The 18,034-nt window shown below is 45.3% G+C and overlaps 1 protein-coding gene across 1 annotated transcript in view; it reads right to left on the minus strand.

Moving 5' to 3' along the window:
* GRID2 (glutamate ionotropic receptor delta type subunit 2) overlaps window positions 1-18,034 on the minus strand; it is a 1,233,941-nt gene that overhangs the window by 355,434 nt on the left and 860,473 nt on the right. Inside the window, exon 9 of the mRNA XM_075860662.1 lies at window positions 11,306-11,407. Within this exon, the coding sequence (XP_075716777.1) occupies window positions 11,306-11,407 (102 nt within the window). The remainder of the gene's footprint in view (window positions 1-11,305; window positions 11,408-18,034) is intronic.

Here is an 18,034-nt window from a genome sequence, read left to right on the forward strand (position 1 = left end):
TCGCAAATTTGTATCTACTAGACCCACTTGAGACTCATTCTTGTTCATGTATGAAAAGTGCATTGGTGGGCTACCCTGTTGACTGAACACTAAACGATACGTAGTAAGCAAATTGTTTTCAAAAGTGAAATCTTCCTTTTAAAGATTCTTTCCACCTTTGAGCACTATTCTGCAGCGTATACATAGCTATATAATGGTTGTCTGCTTTGGACATAAGGTGATGCCAGCGTGTGTTCCTGCTGGCACCCCCAGTAATCAGCTGCAATCTGCGGGGGTATCTCACAGCAAATGTTTAATTCTCCTACAGCAATACTACAAGAAAAAGTCAACAAGCTTGTTGTCTGACAAGTCCTAACAGCCTTGCTGAGCACCTATAATACAATGACACAGTAAGGCCCATTTCACACAGAGTTTTCGGCGCTGAATTAGCGCAAAAAAAATGCTTTTAGCTGCTCGCGGGAAAAAAAAAGCTGTCCTTTTTTGCTGCGGTTCCGCCTCACACCTCTCAATGAAATCAATGGGAGGCAGAAAAATCCTGCGTCGCTCGTTTCCAAGATTTTTTCACAGCATTTTTTGCCTGCGGCCAAAAAGCTCAGGCAGGTCAAAATCTGCCTCAAATTTCCTGAAGGAAACTCTGTGTGAACTAGGCCTAAGTATTTCCTACATTAGATTACTCTACAGTGCCTGTTGGAAACTACACTTCCTAGAATGCAAATTAAAACATTTAGCCATCAAGAAATGCTGGAATATTTGAGCTCTGAAGCTTGTAGAATAGTAAATGCAGTTCTGGACTATAAGGGTATATCCACACGTAGCTTAAACACTGCGGATTTCACACAACGTATTTCATTGCGGAAAATCTGAGCGTAATACAGTAGCAGAAGAGTGGATGCAATTTGAACAAATCTCATCTACACACTGTGTAAAAAATATACCGAAAAAACTTTCATAAATTGACCTACGGTGCGGTTTCTTAATCCGCAGCATGTCAATTTATGCTTCAAAATAGCTGCTTTTCAGTTGCGGGTTTTCCCCAGTAAGGCCTCATTCACACGGCAGGGTTTCCCGGCCGGGTGCTGGCCGTTCATAAATCGGCCGGCACCCGGCTGCATTAGGAATAATAGACCCCTAATGGGGCTATTCTCACGACCGATTTTTTGACGGCCGGGAAAACCGGCTGTCAAAAAATAGGACATGCTCTATCTTCGCCCGGGTACCCGGCCGCCCGGCTCCCATAGAAGTCTATGGGGCTGGGTATTACACGGCCATCACCGGGATGTGTCCCGAGTGATGGCCGCGTTTTGCGGCGCTTGCGCTCTATCTCCTCCTCCTCACAGCGCAGAGTGCATGTGAGGAGGAGGAGTTGATGCCATTCGGACGAATGGCATCGCTGTACACTGTGTGGCAGGGCCGGGGTGTACAGCAGGTGGAAGTGAGCGCTGCGCTGGCTCCCTTCCCCTGCTTGAAAAGCACCCTGGCCCGGCGACACCTTTGATGGCGCCGCTAGCAGCTGCAGCTGCTGCTGCTGCGGCTGCTACTACTGTAGCGACGCCACTATAGCAGAGCGGGGAGGTATCTCCCCGCTCTGCTATGTGCTAGCCGCACTTTAGCTCCTTGAAGGAGCGGAATCCCCGTGTTTTCGGGGATTCCGCTCCTGGACAGAGCGCTTGATGTCTCTATCCATATCTGGGCAGTGACATCAGGGGAAACTCCTGAAGCGGAATCCCCGAACACATGGGGATTCCCCTTCAGGAGTTGCCGCTGATGTCACTGTCCGGATCTGCCCGGCCCGGCACAGATGCAAAACTTAATGCAAACCGGCCGGGCAAAATGGCCGATTTTACCGGCCGACACTCGGGCTCGGGAACGACCCGGTCGTGTGAATCCCGCCTTAATTCAATGGAAAGGTAAAACCTGCTGCGGTCACATGGGATGAAACGTCATTCTAGGATGCCGTGCTGCAGGATATCCGAGTGACGTTTCACCATGACTACAGGTACGTATAAGCTTCTTTTTTTTTTTAACCTGTTGTTTTCCGCGGTGGACAGTCCGCCCGAAAAACTGCACCCCAATTTGGTGAGGTTTTTCGTCCGAAATTACCTGCATGCTCCAGAACGTATACATGGTGTACTTTTACGCAGCATATCTGCCCTGTGTGAACATACCATAATACAGTCTGTAAGTCAGGATCAATACAAGAAAAGTAATTCAATGTATTTAAAAATTTACTGGACTTTTTTTCTGGAGTTGAATTCTATATGCAAACTAGAAAGATGAACATTTGCTTTAAATTGGCAACTGTGTTTGTGTTTGCATTCTTTATGAAAATGTCTTATTTTCTTTATCCTTTAGGGCAGGGGTCTCAAGCACGTGGCCCGCGGGCCGCATGCGGCCCCTGGGGCTGTCATCTGCGGCCCGCGGGACACAGAGCCGCTAGACTCTGGAATTCCCTGACATCGCTGTCCACATATGAACAGCGATGTCTGGGGCTTCCCCAGAGCCGGAGTCCCGAGCAGAGCGCTGGTGTCGGCTCTGCTCCCGGACTCTGTGGAATTCCCTGACATCGCTGTCCACATAAGAACAGCGATGTCTGGGGCTTCCTCAGAGCTGGAGTCCCGAGAAGAGTGCTGGTGTCGGCTCTGCTCCGGGACTCTGTGGAATTCCCTGACATCGCTGTCCACATATGAACAGCGATGTCTGGGGCTTCCCCAGAGCTGGAGTCCCGAGCAGAGTGCTGGTGTCGGCTCTGCTCCAGGACTCTGTGGAATTCCCTGACATCGCTGTCCACATATGAACAGCGATGTCTGGGGCTTCCCCAGAGCCGGAGTCCCGAGCAGAGCGCTAGTGTCGGCTCTGCTCCGGGACTCTGTGGAATTCCCTGACATCGCTGTCCACATATGAACAGCGATGTCTGGGGCTTCCCCAGAGCCGGAGTCCCGAGCAGAGCGCTGGTGTCGGCTCTGCTCCGGGACTCTGTGGAATTCCCTGACATCGCTGTCCACATATGAACAGCCATGTCTGGGGCTTCCCCAGAGCCGGAGTCCCGAGCAGAGCGCTGGTGTCGGCTCTGCTCCGGGACTCTGTGGAATTCCCTGACATCGCTGTCCACATATGAACAGCCATGTCTGGGGCTTCCCCAGAGCCGGAGTCCCGAGCAGAGAGCTGGTGTCGGCTCTGCTCCGGGACTCTGTGGAATTCCCTGACATCGCTGCCCATATATGGACAGTGTGTCAGGGTCTTGCCAGAGCGGAGCAGAGTGCTGGTGTCGGCTCTGCTCCGGGACTCTGTGGAATTCCCTGACATCGCTGTCCACATATGAACAGCGATGTCTGGGGCTTCCCCAGAGCCGGAGTCCCGAGCAGAGCGCTAGTGTCGGCTCTGCTCCGGGACTCTGTGGAATTCCCTGACATCGCTGTCCACATATGAACAGCGATGTCTGGGGCTTCCCCAGAGCCGGAGTCCCGAGCAGAGCGCTGGTGTCGGCTCTGCTCCGGGACTCTGTGGAATTCCCTGACATCGCTGTCCACATATGAACAGCCATGTCTGGGGCTTCCCCAGAGCCGGAGTCCCGAGCAGAGCGCTGGTGTCGGCTCTGCTCCGGGACTCTGTGGAATTCCCTGACATCGCTGTCCACATATGAACAGCCATGTCTGGGGCTTCCCCAGAGCCGGAGTCCCGAGCAGAGAGCTGGTGTCGGCTCTGCTCCGGGACTCTGTGGAATTCCCTGACATCGCTGCCCATATATGGACAGTGTGTCAGGGTCTTGCCAGAGCGGAGCAGAGTGCTGGTGTCGGCTCTGCTCCGGGACTCTGTGGAATTCCCTGACATCGCTGTCCACATAAGAACAGCGATGTCTGGGGCTTCCTCAGAGCTGGAGTCCCGAGAAGAGTGCTGGTGTCGGCTCTGCTCCGGGACTCTGTGGAATTCCCTGACATCGCTGTCCACATATGAACAGCGATGTCTGGGGCTTCCCCAGAGCTGGAGTCCCGAGCAGAGTGCTGGTGTCGGCTCTGCTCCAGGACTCTGTGGAATTCCCTGACATCGCTGTCCACATATGAACAGCGATGTCTGGGGCTTCCCCAGAGCCGGAGTCCCGAGCAGAGCGCTAGTGTCGGCTCTGCTCCGGGACTCTGTGGAATTCCCTGACATCGCTGTCCACATATGAACAGCGATGTCTGGGGCTTCCCCAGAGCCGGAGTCCCGAGCAGAGCGCTGGTGTCGGCTCTGCTCCGGGACTCTGTGGAATTCCCTGACATCGCTGTCCACATATGAACAGCCATGTCTGGGGCTTCCCCAGAGCCGGAGTCCCGAGCAGAGCGCTGGTGTCGGCTCTGCTCCGGGACTCTGTGGAATTCCCTGACATCGCTGTCCACATATGAACAGCCATGTCTGGGGCTTCCCCAGAGCCGGAGTCCCGAGCAGAGAGCTGGTGTCGGCTCTGCTCCGGGACTCTGTGGAATTCCCTGACATCGCTGCCCATATATGGACAGTGTGTCAGGGTCTTGCCAGAGCGGAGCAGAGTGCTGGTGTCGGCTCTGCTCCGGGACTCTGTGGAATTCCCTGACATCGCTGTCCACATATGAACAGCGATGTCTGGGGCTTCCCCAGAGCCGGAGTCCCGAGCAGAGCGCTAGTGTCGGCTCTGCTCCGGGACTCTGTGGAATTCCCTGACATCGCTGTCCACATATGAACAGCGATGTCTGGGGCTTCCCCAGAGCCGGAGTCCCGAGCAGAGCGCTGGTGTCGGCTCTGCTCCGGGACTCTGTGGAATTCCCTGACATCGCTGTCCACATATGAACAGCCATGTCTGGGGCTTCCCCAGAGCCGGAGTCCCGAGCAGAGCGCTGGTGTCGGCTCTGCTCCGGGACTCTGTGGAATTCCCTGACATCGCTGTCCACATATGAACAGCCATGTCTGGGGCTTCCCCAGAGCCGGAGTCCCGAGCAGAGAGCTGGTGTCGGCTCTGCTCCGGGACTCTGTGGAATTCCCTGACATCGCTGCCCATATATGGACAGTGTGTCAGGGTCTTGCCAGAGCGGAGCAGAGTGCTGGTGTCGGCTCTGCTCCGGGACTCTGTGGAATTCCCTGACATCGCTGTCCACATATGAACAGCGATGTCTGGGGCTTCCCCAGAGCCGGAGTCCCGAGCAGAACGCTGGTGTCGGCTCTGCTCCGGGACTCTGTGGAATTCCATGACTTCGCTGCCCATATATGGACAGTGTGTCAGGGTCTTCCCCAGAGCGGAGTCCCGGGCAGAGCGCTATTATCGGCTCTGCTCCGGGACTCTGGGGAAGCCTCTGACATCGCTGTCCATACATCGACAATGATGTCAGGGGCTTCCCCAGAGCAGGAGTCCCAGTGATGTCAGGAGCACAGCTGGAGTCCCAGGAAGAGCCTACTAGCGCTCTGCCTGGGACTCCAGCTCTGGGCAAGCCCCTGACATCACTGGGGCAGCCTCTACAGAGGGCACTGGGGCAGCCTCTACAGAGGGCACTGGGGCAGCCTCTACAGAGGGCACTGGGGCAGCCTCTACAGAGGGCACTGTGGCAGCCTCTACAGAGGGCACTGTGGCAGCCTCTACAGAGGGCACTGTGGCAGCCTCTACAGAGGGCACTGTGGCAGCCTCTACAGAGGGCACTGTGGCAGCCTCTACAGAGGGCACTGTGGCAGCCTCTACAGAGGGCACTGTGGCAGCCTCTACAGAGGGCACTGTGGCAGCCTCTACAGAGGGCACTGTGGCGTTATCTACAAGTGGGTGTGTGACAGTACCTGAAGAGGACACTGGCATTATCTAGGGGTGTGTTGCATTATCTACAGAGGGCACTGTGGCCTTATCTACAGAGGGCACTGTGGCCTTATCTACAGAGGGCACTGTGGCCTTATCTACAGAGGGCACTGTGGCCTTATCTACAGAGGGCACTGTGGCCTTATCTACAGAGGGCACTGTGGCCTTATCTACAGAGGGCACTGTGGCCTTATCTAGGGGTGTGTTGCATTATCCACAGAGGGCACGGCGGCAGCATCCACAGAGGGCACTGCGGCAGCATCCACAGAAGGCACTGCGGCAGCATCCACAGAGGGCACTGCGGCACTATCTAAAAAGGGGCTGCCCAATCTTGACATGTGTGCTAACTGAGCCGCCGGACTGCATTTAGCGACACTTAAACTGGAAAGCTGGATTGTTGAAATAAGCACGTGGAGAAATATCTCAAATTTTAAACCTAGCGCTATTATTATAGTAATGTAGTATTATAATAACGTAGTATTGTTATAGTAATGTAGTATTATAGTAATATAGTGTTATAGTAGTTCAAATAACTAATTGATTAACAAGAATTTTGTATTGTATCAAATTTGAAAGTAATGCGGCCCGTCAACTTCCCATTTTTTCTATATGCGGCCCACTTACCTGGCCGAGTTTGAGACCCCTGCTTTAGGGTATGACCAGACGTGGCGGAGTTCTTCCGCCACTGTCCGCATCAATGCCGGACAGAATCTGCGTTGCAGATTCTGGTGCGGCTTTGCCTAAAATGGGCATTAAATTGATGCGGACTAGCCGTTGCGTATTGAGGGGAAGAGGGCTTCCCTTCTCTCTATCAGTGCAGGATAGAGAGAAGGGACAGCCCTTTCCCTAGTAAAAGTAAAAAGAAATTCATACTTACCCGGCCGTTGTCTTGGTGACGCGTCCCTCTTTCGACATCCAGCCCGACCTCCCTGGATGATGCGGCAGTCCATGTGACCGCTGCAGCCTGTGATTGGCTGCAGCCGTCACTTGGACTGAAACGTCATCCTGAGAGGCCGGACTGGAGGAAGAAGCAGGGAGTTCTCGGTAAGTATGAACTTCTATTTTTTTTACAGGTTGATGTATATTGTGATCAGAAGTCACTGTCCAGGGTGCTGAAACAGTTACTGCCGATCGTTTAACTCTTTCAGCACCTTGGACAGTGACTATTTACTGACGTCACCCAGCAACGCTCCCATAATTACGGGAGCCTCATTGACTTCCTCAGTCTGGCTATAGACCTAGAAATACATAGGTCCAGCCAGAATGAAGAAATGTCATGTTAGTAAAACCAATACGCTCCGCAGCACACATAACATCTGCGGACTTCGTTGCAGAATTTTGACTCTCCATTGAAGTCAATGGAGAAATTCCGCAATGAGTCCGCAACAAGTCGCTACACGTCCGCAACAGTCAGCCTATGCTCCGCAGCGGAATTGTCCGCAACGTGTAAACGAACCCTACTAAAAAGTTGTGGAAGGCAATGGAGAAATGTGTACGCTGCGGATTTCCACTGTGGACTGTCCGCAGCGGAATTCCAGAGCAATTCCGCCACGTGTGGTCATACCCTTAATATGGTTCAAAGGCTCTATTATTTTATTACTATATTTTGGTCACACAAATGACTATTTTGTTACTACCAAATTGCTCTTTAACAGGTTCCCGACCGCTGGCCGTAAATATACGGCCAGCGGTCAGGGTCTCTAAAGTCCGGCGTATAGTATATATACGGCCGCACTTCAGAGACTGTGCACGCGCGATCGCGTGCACACAGCTCTATGCCCTGGCTGTTGCTAACAGCCATGGGCACTGGGCAGAATGTCAGGGGTCAATCTTTTGGCCCCTGAACATGTGATCGCTGTGACAACCAATCACAGCGATCACATGCATTTCTGCATAGAAAACAGTGTGCACGCGATCGCGTGCACACAGCCCTGTGCCCTCGCTGTTACCAACAGCTCTGGGCACTGGGCAGAGTATCAGGGACCAATCTGATGGTCCCTGAACATGTGGTCGCTGTGACAACCAATCACAGCGATCACATGCATTTCTGCATAGAAAACAGTGTGCACGCGATCGCGTGCACACAGCCCTGTGCCCTCGCTGTTACCAACAGCTCTGGGCACTGGGCAGAGTATCAGGGACCAATCTGATGGTCCCTGAACATGTGGTCGCTGTGAAAACCTATCACAGCGACCACATTTGTTTTATTTTGACTTTTCTGGCAGTAAATCTCCTGCCTCTTTTCTTCTCCTCAAACATTGTTTCAGTTTGAGGAGAAGAAGAGACTCGGGAGAATTGCTGCCAGAAGATTACAGTTACAGTTACAAAAAAATACAGTTACACTCTAAAACATTCTCTGTATAGATAGATTTCTATCTATCTATACAATCTATCTATCCATCTATCTTTTTTTCTATCTATCTACCTTTCTTTCTTTTATTCTATTAGAATAGGCAGGTAGGGAGTATATAATTATATATATATCCACATATATATAATATATATAGCAATAGCGGTTTATTTTTTTGTTAGCGGTAGTGTAGATATATATAGCAGTTAGTTTGTGTTTTTTATAAAAAAAAAAAAAAAAAAAAAAAAATTGTTTAGTTAGTGTTAGTGTTAGTTACGTTATGGCGAGGAAGTTGTTTAGCGCCGAGGAGGCATACGCCATGCTGTGGTCTGAGTCGGAGACCGCATCAGAGATGGCGTCCGAGATGGAACCTGTTTTAGGTAGTGACGATGACAGCGTCACTTCAGGTTCATCTTCAGGGGACGTTGTCCCTGATGCAGTCGAAACTGCAGAACATGAAAGCGCAGGGCCAAGTAGCGCTGTAGCACGGGACAGCCTGGTCCCTCCAGTCCAGGCTCTTGTATGGGCACCTGCCCCATCTTTTGGGCCTAGAATCCACGGATTTACTGCCACTCCTGGCATAACCGTGGACAATACAAATTTTGTCCAAATGGATTACTTCCATTTATTTATAACGGACGACATCCTAAATCAGATTGTCCACGAAACAAATTTATATGCCACGCAATATATAAGGCAGAAACCTTCATCCACCCATGCCAGAGATTGGACGCCCACCAATTTGCAGGAATTAAAAAAATTTTTGGGGCTCACCCTAAATATGGGTATTGTCAAAAAGCCCTCCATTAGGTCTTACTGGTCAACAAGACCCGCCCAAGCCACCCCAGTATATTCTGCAGTAATGCCCAGGTCTCGTTATGAGACAATAATGAGGTTCCTCCACTTCAATGACAACGCACAGGCCCCCCCAAGTACCGATGCAAACCGGGATCGGTTGTTCAAAATAAGACCGCTAATAAATTCCCTGAATAATTTATTTCTGCAACTCTACACCCCTGAGCAGAATGTAAGTGTGGACGAATCCCTCCTCAACTTTCATGGCAGACTTAGCTTTCGCCAATATCTACCTTCCAAAAGGGCAAGATATGGCGTTAAGCTCTACAAATTGTGTGAAAGCGGGTCAGGATATACCACCGCCTTCAGGATTTATGAAGGGCGGGACCGCTCAATAAATGTTCCTGGATGCCCCCCTGATCTTTCCACCAGCAGTAAGATTGTGTGGGAGATAATGCAGCCTCTGCTTCACAAGGGGTACCACCTGTACTGCGATCATTTTTATTCCAGTGTGCCCCTGTTTAGGCATTTGCATGCTGCAAGGACTGGGGCATGTGGTACCATGCGCAAAAACCGAATTGGTTTTCCACAGCAATTAGTGGGGAAGCGCATGGTAAAGGGGGACTCCTGTGCTTATGCATCTGAGGAATTGCTGGCGGTCAAGTTCAGGGATCGCAAAGATGTGTATGTGCTAAGCACGATTCATACCGCAGGAACAGTGGCAGTGAGGGAAAGAGGGGCAACATCGGACAAGCACAAACCAGTGAGCGTGTCCGAATATAACAAGTACATGGGGGGGGTGGATTTAAGCGACCAGGTTTTACAGCCCTATTTAGTAAAACGCAAAACTAAAACCTGGTACAAAAAGGTGGCCATTTATTTGTTACAGGTGGCCATCCACAATTCATTTGTGCTCTACAAAAAAAACAGAGGCAGAGACACATACCTGGATTTCCAGGAGAAAATTATTGAAGGCCTCATTTTTGATGTTCAGGACACCCGAGAATGCCCCCAGTCTGAGGATGTCACGCGACTGACTGAAAGACACTTCATCAGTCGGATTCCCCCAACAGCAACAAGAAGCAACCCCCAGAAAAAGTGCCGCGTCTGCAGAAAAGACGGGCACCGCAAAGATTCCCGATATTTCTGTCCCTCATGTCCCTCACAACCAGGCCTGTGCATTGAGCCATGTTTTAAAAAATACCACACTGTTCTGAATTATTAGATTTTAGTTAGTTAATTTGTTGAAAATATATTTGCCCTACACTACGTTTTTATTTTTCCCCTGATTTTACTCCAAGGGTGAGGGAGGGAATGGGTGGGGGGGGGGGATGTCATGTTTGATGTTTTCTAAAGTTCATCTGCTGGAGAGCTCCATTTGCATTAACCTGCAATTTCTTATTTTAGAAAACCCCAAAAAATAAATTCCCATTATACCCCTAGATGAATATTTTGGGATTTCTGCTTCAAGAGCAGATATTTTGGAAGTGTTATAGAAACTCTGTTGAGTTTTGTAAAACCAGCTTTGAAAAAAAGCGATATGTGAAATAATCTTCTTCTATCCTCCGCCCTCCTACATCTCTATGTGATAAATAAGGCCACATATTTGGTATCCCCGTGCACGGGAGAAGTGGCAGAATGTGAACGGAGATGAATTTTGGCCGTGGTCTATACCGTGTGTGAAAAATGCTGGCATAAACTGACGCATTTGCTAAAAAATTGCTAATTTTATTTTGATCCATCTTATTCAAGAAACTTTCAGAAGAAAACTGGACTTGCTAAAAATATGATAAACCCCTTGAAGGAAAGCTTGTGGGGTCTACTTGTGTGAATGAAGTCATTTATGGGGTGTTTCTAATGTTTCAGAAGCATTACACCCTCCAGAAAACAGTATGCGGCTCTAAAATCAAATGCAAAATTCCTGGACCGAAAAGGCCAAAAAGCCTCCTTTTATGCCAAGCCCTGGCACATGCCCGCACAGCGAATAAGGCTCACATATTTGGTATCCCCATGCACGGGAGAAGTGGAAGAACGTGAAAGGAGATGAATTTTGGCCGTGGTCCATACCGTGTGTGAAAAATGCTAGCATAAACTGGCGCAATTGCTAAATTCTTGCATTTTTTTCCAATTTTGCCCACTTTAGAGAAAAAAATAAAAATGATATATACTGACAAATGCCACTAAAACAAAGCCCTATCTGTCCTTTAAAAAGAGTGTAAAATTCAAAGATGAACTTTATTCACCTGCAGAGTTATAGTCATCTAAAGAAGCGCATAGCAAAATTGTGAAATTTGCTCTGGTCATTTAGCTGTAAAACAGCCTAGTCCTTAACCGGTTAATCTATTTAATATATTCTATATTTAAAACATCCTTACCAGCACTGTGGCTACACGGAGCACTACACCACGCATATTGTTTTCCAGCTTCCTATCTGTCAGAGAACCATTCAGACCAGTCACAGGATTCCATGAACCAAGCTGTGAAGGAATAAAAAAAACAGCTGTCATGATGAAAGTTAATTGATTTGGTAATACAAGGAAATTACATTAATAAATGATTATACACTGACACATTAAGCGCCTGTGAATGGAAACATCCATAGGAAATTCCATCAAATATATCATTTAGTAATATAACAGTGAATGGCAAACCTTAAAATATTAAAGACTTTACAGCAAAATAAATATTCTGTAAAATTGAATTTAAATGATGACAGTCACACAAAGCTGTAAATCGGCTGTAAATCAGCTTTGTCTGTGTTCTAAATTATAATTTTTTTTTAACTGAATTGTACTGCAAACAGACGACTTCTTTAATTGCAAAAAATATATTAACCTTTTAGTTAATTACATCCTATATAGCAGTTGCATAAACCTTTTGTGCTAGAGGTACAGTACAGCATTATATTTTCCATCTGTTCACAGCCGCAGAGTCCCTTACCCAGCATTGATCTGTATGATCATTGCAGAGCAGAAAGGGAAGATCAACACAATGTGCACATCGCTTTCAGCTTGCTGTTAGACAGAACACCTCAGGAGACATCCCTGAAGCCTGGTAAGAAGAGTAAACTATAGGACCGCCAGGTACTAACACCTTATTTTACCCTAGGCCACCAGTAAACAAAATAATACCCACTCATATACCCTAGACAACCATGTACTAAACCCCTTTTTTAGTCTAGACCACCAGGAAACAAAAAAATGAACCCCCTCATATACACTAGATCACCAGGTATTAACACCCTATATTACCCTAGACCATCAGGAAATAAAATATATACACCAATCATATATCTTAAACCACCGGTTATTAACTAACACTTTTACCCTACAACAGCAGGGAATAAATTATAAAGCCTCTTTTTTACCCTTGACCACCATGGAAGATTTAATTAGTAATAAAGGGGTTTTACGGCAAAAGAAAATTGTTTTAAAATTGCCTGCCTACCATAAAGTATATAGACTTGTAATTTTCCTTTATTAGAAAATCCTACTGCTTTTACTCTATTCAGTCCCAACTATTACTTTCCGAAAGTTCTGTAGTTCTAAGAGTAGTGTTGATGTGCCAAATGCTTTTCATCCCTTCTATGTCGGCTCGTCACAGATCAGGTGACCAAAGAAGGGAGCTTGTAAGATGCTCAGTACGACCATGGAGGGAGGGAGTGAGAAGCTACGTAGGATACATGGGAAGGGGAGAGCTAAAGTGTGGATGGGAGGAAGGGAGAAAGTAAGGGAGATGCTGTGCAGAATAGGATGCTGGGATGCAACAAATACAATAAAAAAAACATCAGTCAAGCATGCCATGGATATTAAAGAAGACCTTGGCAACTGATTTACGTTATCTCTTTAAATAATTTTGGGGGAGGAGCTTCGGAAAACCCCTTTAAATATTGTTTTCTCAATTTCTATTGTCTAGAAATGTGTGCGTCCTATAGTCCAGTACATCTTACAGTCCCAAAAAAAATACAGTAAATCATTATCCCCATAAGTTGCATTCACGTCCATAGAATAGCTATTTACTGAAAACCAGTGCCAGCAGACATAAAATCATGCAGACACAAAACGTGAAAAAGCCCCTATAGAAGCAGGGCCTAATCGGATGCATGTCAGCGATAAGAAATCAACCAATCACATTGTCTAATACTTCAGTAGAACAAACGTTTTTTTAAAACGAGTAAAATAAAATGTTTAGAAATATTTATAAAAAGAAGAAATAAAAATGCTTTATTATGTAAATCTTGATATATATATATATATATATATATATATATATATATATATATATATATATATATATCTAAATATATATATATATATATGAATGCTCTCAAAATGAGTATTGCAACACAAAAACAAATGCTTTTTTTTTTTGTGTTTTTATTGTGAAAATGTAGTGAAACATAAAAAAACTATATATATTTGGTATCACCGTAATCGTATATCATAGGCCATAAAAATAAAACCGGAAAAATATAAAAGCTATTGCTTTTGGAATATGTCATTAAAAGAAAAGAAATGCCGCCTAAGCATCCTAAAGACAAAATAAGCTGCATTATTAAGTTGGTAGATGCCCCAGGGCACATGCAGCATGTGCCCTCCCTATAATCCGGCCCTGTACACTGTTTGTTCATTAGATCTGCTTCTGAGAACATTTGTAACAACATGGCTATAAATATTGATAACGCCGGCTGTAAAAAGAAATCCTAGTTATTACTTTTGTAATATGTTAAAGGGCAAGCTCCCCACAAATTACATGATGTATCAAATGGTTGAATGAGCTTATGTTATACAATTATAGTTAAAGGGGTTGTCCAGGCATGGACAACTGATGACCTATACACCAGATATCCATACCAGAAGCAGATGGCTCTTGTCACAGAATAGCGGCCGAGCTGCAGTACTGCAGATTTGCTCCTATTTATGTAAATATGAGCAGAGTTGCTGTTATGCAGCATGGCTGCTATGCAGTAGTCGGAACCATCAACTTCACTGCATAACAAACGGTGGCCGAAGGCAGCTGGAGCAGCTGATCGGTGCGGGGTCCGGGTGCCGGACCCCACCAATCATATACTGATGACCTATCCTGTGCCTGGACAACCCCTTTAACACTTAGGCCGGATTCACACGAGCGTATTCAGTCCGGGATATATACGGTCCGCAGGTCGGCCGCATTTCCCGGACTGAGCACACTGCAGGGGGCTCTTATCGTCATCGTTATCTATGACGCTAGAAGTCCATGCCTCGCTGCGGGAAAACTGTTACGTATGGAAAACATTTTTTTAGTACGGAACAGTAGTTCCGCGGAGAGGCAGGGACTCCTAGCGTCAAAGATAACGATGATGCTAGGAGCTCAGCTCCCTGCAGTGTGCTCAGTCCGACAAATGCGGCCGATCTGCGGACCGTATATCACGGACTGAACACACTCATGTGAATGCGGCCTTAAGATGATAACTTGATGTTATGCATCTTCTGTTAGCAAGTGCACATTTCCCTAAAAAGTACATTTACTGTATAAACACAAGCACATTACCATAATATATAGATATCTTTCTGCCACTTTCAATCTCCATATGCCAGTTTAATTTCACTTTATGACAATTTAACTCCTTTGACAATAAACACAATATCTGACGGTATGTTCAATGCGGCAAAACGTATGACTGCAGAAATCATTTTATGAACATGTGACCATAAATAGTTTAGGTGACATAATTGCTGTTAAAGCTATCATTAACAAAAGATTTTTACCTGTCCTAAATTTATTATGGATCATTCATGATATATGGGAAAAGGGAAATGTAATTATTGATTACTACAGTCCTGAGCCGGCTACTTGAAATTTTGTTATACACATTTTTCCATAGTGTAACAATTTCTCTTGTAACTCATTTTTAATAGGGGACCGCAATGTTATAGCTCATGGCTCAATTAAGACTGTTTCCTCTTTTAAGCCGTGAGATGCGCTAACCATATTTTACTTTTCGTGAGTTTTAGGGGGAAATATTGGACCAGCTACCATTGTTTTTAGCAGCGCTCAGGGCAGCTATTGTGAAATATTGAGCTTTGCTTTTTAAAAGGGTTGTCCACTACTGAACAACTGATGACCTATCCACCAGATAGGTCATCAGTATATCATTGGTGTGGGTCCGACACCCAAACCCCACCCCGTTAAGCCGCTAAGGCTGCCTCCGGAGACCGGATGTTATGGCCCATTATGCGATGTACGGAGCCGGAAGCAGTTGGCTTCGTACATAGCATGGCGACCGTGCTGTCGAACTGCAGCTCTGCTCCTATACACTGCTTTCGGTGTGTACGTCTGGTGCTCGGAGGCAGCCGGAGCGGCTTAACGGTGCGGGGTATGGGTGTCGGAACCCCACAGATCATGTACTGATGACCTATCCGGTGGACAACCCCTTTAAGGAAAATATTAAATAGTAGACAGTGCAAAGCACTCTGATATTCACAGGCACATCTTTACCCAGGTGAAAGTCCTTTGTGAAAAATGAAAATAAATATAAATATAAAGAGAACCAGAAACTGCAATCCCCAAATTAGTTAAGTTTCATCTTGGGATAAATTTGTAATAATATATTAGTGAACAGAAAATTGAAATTTTGCTGTATAACATTATTTTTGGAATAGTTTATTTTACGCTAGAGCTCCATGGCAATTTTAGTAAATGTTTCCGGATGGGGCGTGAGTAGTGTGACAATCACAAAAATTAAATCATGGAATTCCTGTGATCACCTTAAGTCACCCATTTTCCTATTGAGGGAACATTGAGTTTACACGATGCATAACAAAAAGTCTCCATGGTGCCCTAGCCTTAACCTCATAAATGTTCTGGGCTCGAGGGAATTTATCTCTCCTGCAAAAGTTTCCTAACTTTCCATTGCCTTGGGTGGACTTGAAGCATTCAAACTAATAATTTCAGTCATTTGACTTGTTTGCAGTGGTCCTTAATTTGCTGGAATTTCTAAAACTACTACAAAAAAAATACAACCCAATGGCAACTATTTTGTAATTTTCTCTAGTTTAAAGAGACTTTCCAGCCCCTTACTGGACCGTCATTACGGCCCTCTATATGGTAAGACGAAACAATAAAACTCATCTAGTCTTTTTTTTCCCCACAGGTCAACTTCTGACCTGCTGCTTCAGAATGGAGTGGACGGGCTAACATTGTTGAGTGACGTCACCAGCTGTGCCCACCCACTTTATTTGATTTTATTGTGCTGAGGTCTATTAAATGCATCTGAACGGTCTTGGAGGAAAGCAATTGAAATCCTATCAAAGTAAAGATGTCAGGGCTAATTATTCAGCTCTGACATCATATCTAAAGAGACCCAGGCAGTAGTAAGAATAAATTGGCACCAACAGGGGCCTTATTCACACCAGTGTTTTATGTATATATATATTTTTTTACTATTGCATATCACAGAACATAGCATTGATCAGTGCAACTATCTCCGTCTAATACTGTCATCCTAATGTTCCACATTTGGTAATATCAAATTGAATTGATTTGATGATGATGTATGTACGATCATAGTTCTAGAACAGTGATCTGAAGCAAACTTATCCTTCCACCAGTGTGATTTATTGCTGCCTTTGTAATATTAGATATTACTATATTTCAAGCTCTAACCCTCTGGTTTACGTGGGCTTTTCAATATATTACATACCCCTAAAGCAACAAAGTAAATGAATGTAGACAATAAGAAAAAAGTAACTTTTGTTTCTTACAGTCTGAAAACTATGAACACATTGCATTGAGTTGCCGCTTTACATTACATTAATTCTGAATTTCATTTTAAGCTACACAGGAAAATCACATTAAAACGCAAATCCAATTAGCACTTCAAATTTTGGGAAAATCTAATTACTGCAAATATATCATTGTTCTGAAATATGAAACGGTGCCAAGTTACAGGAATTCTTTTAAAAAAAGTAAAACTAAACAATGCCCAGCTTTAAATCTGTTGTAAGTTATGCATTTTTTCTACTAATGCAATTTCCCAAAATGGTCACTTAATAAAGATGATATACTGTATATATATTCCATATTCCATCTTTGCCTTATGGTCAACATAAAGCTGACAGTAGTGTATGCCACAGGTTGTAATGCTTAAGGTTGCATAGTAGCCATTCAACCTTCTGGTGACCCCTTTAGGATAGTGCGTAGTTCCATGTACTGAAGTAACCACACTAAGTTCTCACAGCCGCCTCTTTAAGCTACAGAGACCTATTTTAGGCAAAGGTTTGATGAGGGTTAGGCAGTGTAGGCAGTCACCTAGGGGATGGTGGACACAATTTATGCACTAAAAAAAAACAACAATGTTCTGCCTTTAACCCCTTAATGACCAGCCTATTTTGGACCTTAATGACCAAGCTATTTTTTACGTTTTTCAATCGTCGCATTCCAAGAGCTATAACCTTCTTATTTTTGCGTCGACATAGCTGTATAAGGTCTTGTTTTTTGCGGGACAAGTTGTATTTTTTAATAGCACCATTTTTAGGTACATATTATTTATTGATTAACTTTTATTAACTTTTTTTTGGGGGGGAATAGAAAAAAATCTGAAATTTTGCCACTCTTTTTTGCGTCCTAAATCTACGCCGTTTACCATGTGGTATAAATAACACAATAACTTTATTCAGCGGGTTGTTACGATTGCAACGATACCAAATTTGTATAGTTTTTGTATGTTTTACTACTTTTACACAGTAAAAACGCTTTTTTTTCTAAATTATTTGTTTTTGTGTCTCCACATTTGAAGAGCCGTAACGTTTTTATTTTTTCGCCGATGCGGTTGTATGAGGGCTTTTTTTTTGCGGGACGACTTTTTATTACATTTTTTTAAAGTCAGGATTCACAGAAAACAGCAATTTTTCCATAGTTTTTTATTATTTTTTTTACGGCGTTCACCGTGCGGGTTAAGTAATGTAATAGATTTATAGTCGGGGTCGTTACGGACGCGGAAATACCAAATATGTGTAACTTTTTTACTTTATTTTGGTTTTATAATAGTAAAGCATTTTGTAAGGGGAAAAGCTGGGTTTTTCATTTTTTTTCACATTTTTTTTTAAATTAACTTTCTTAAACTT

Source organism: Rhinoderma darwinii, chromosome 1 (assembly GCF_050947455.1).
Source record: "Rhinoderma darwinii isolate aRhiDar2 chromosome 1, aRhiDar2.hap1, whole genome shotgun sequence".
Lineage (NCBI taxonomy): Eukaryota > Metazoa > Chordata > Amphibia > Anura > Rhinodermatidae > Rhinoderma > Rhinoderma darwinii.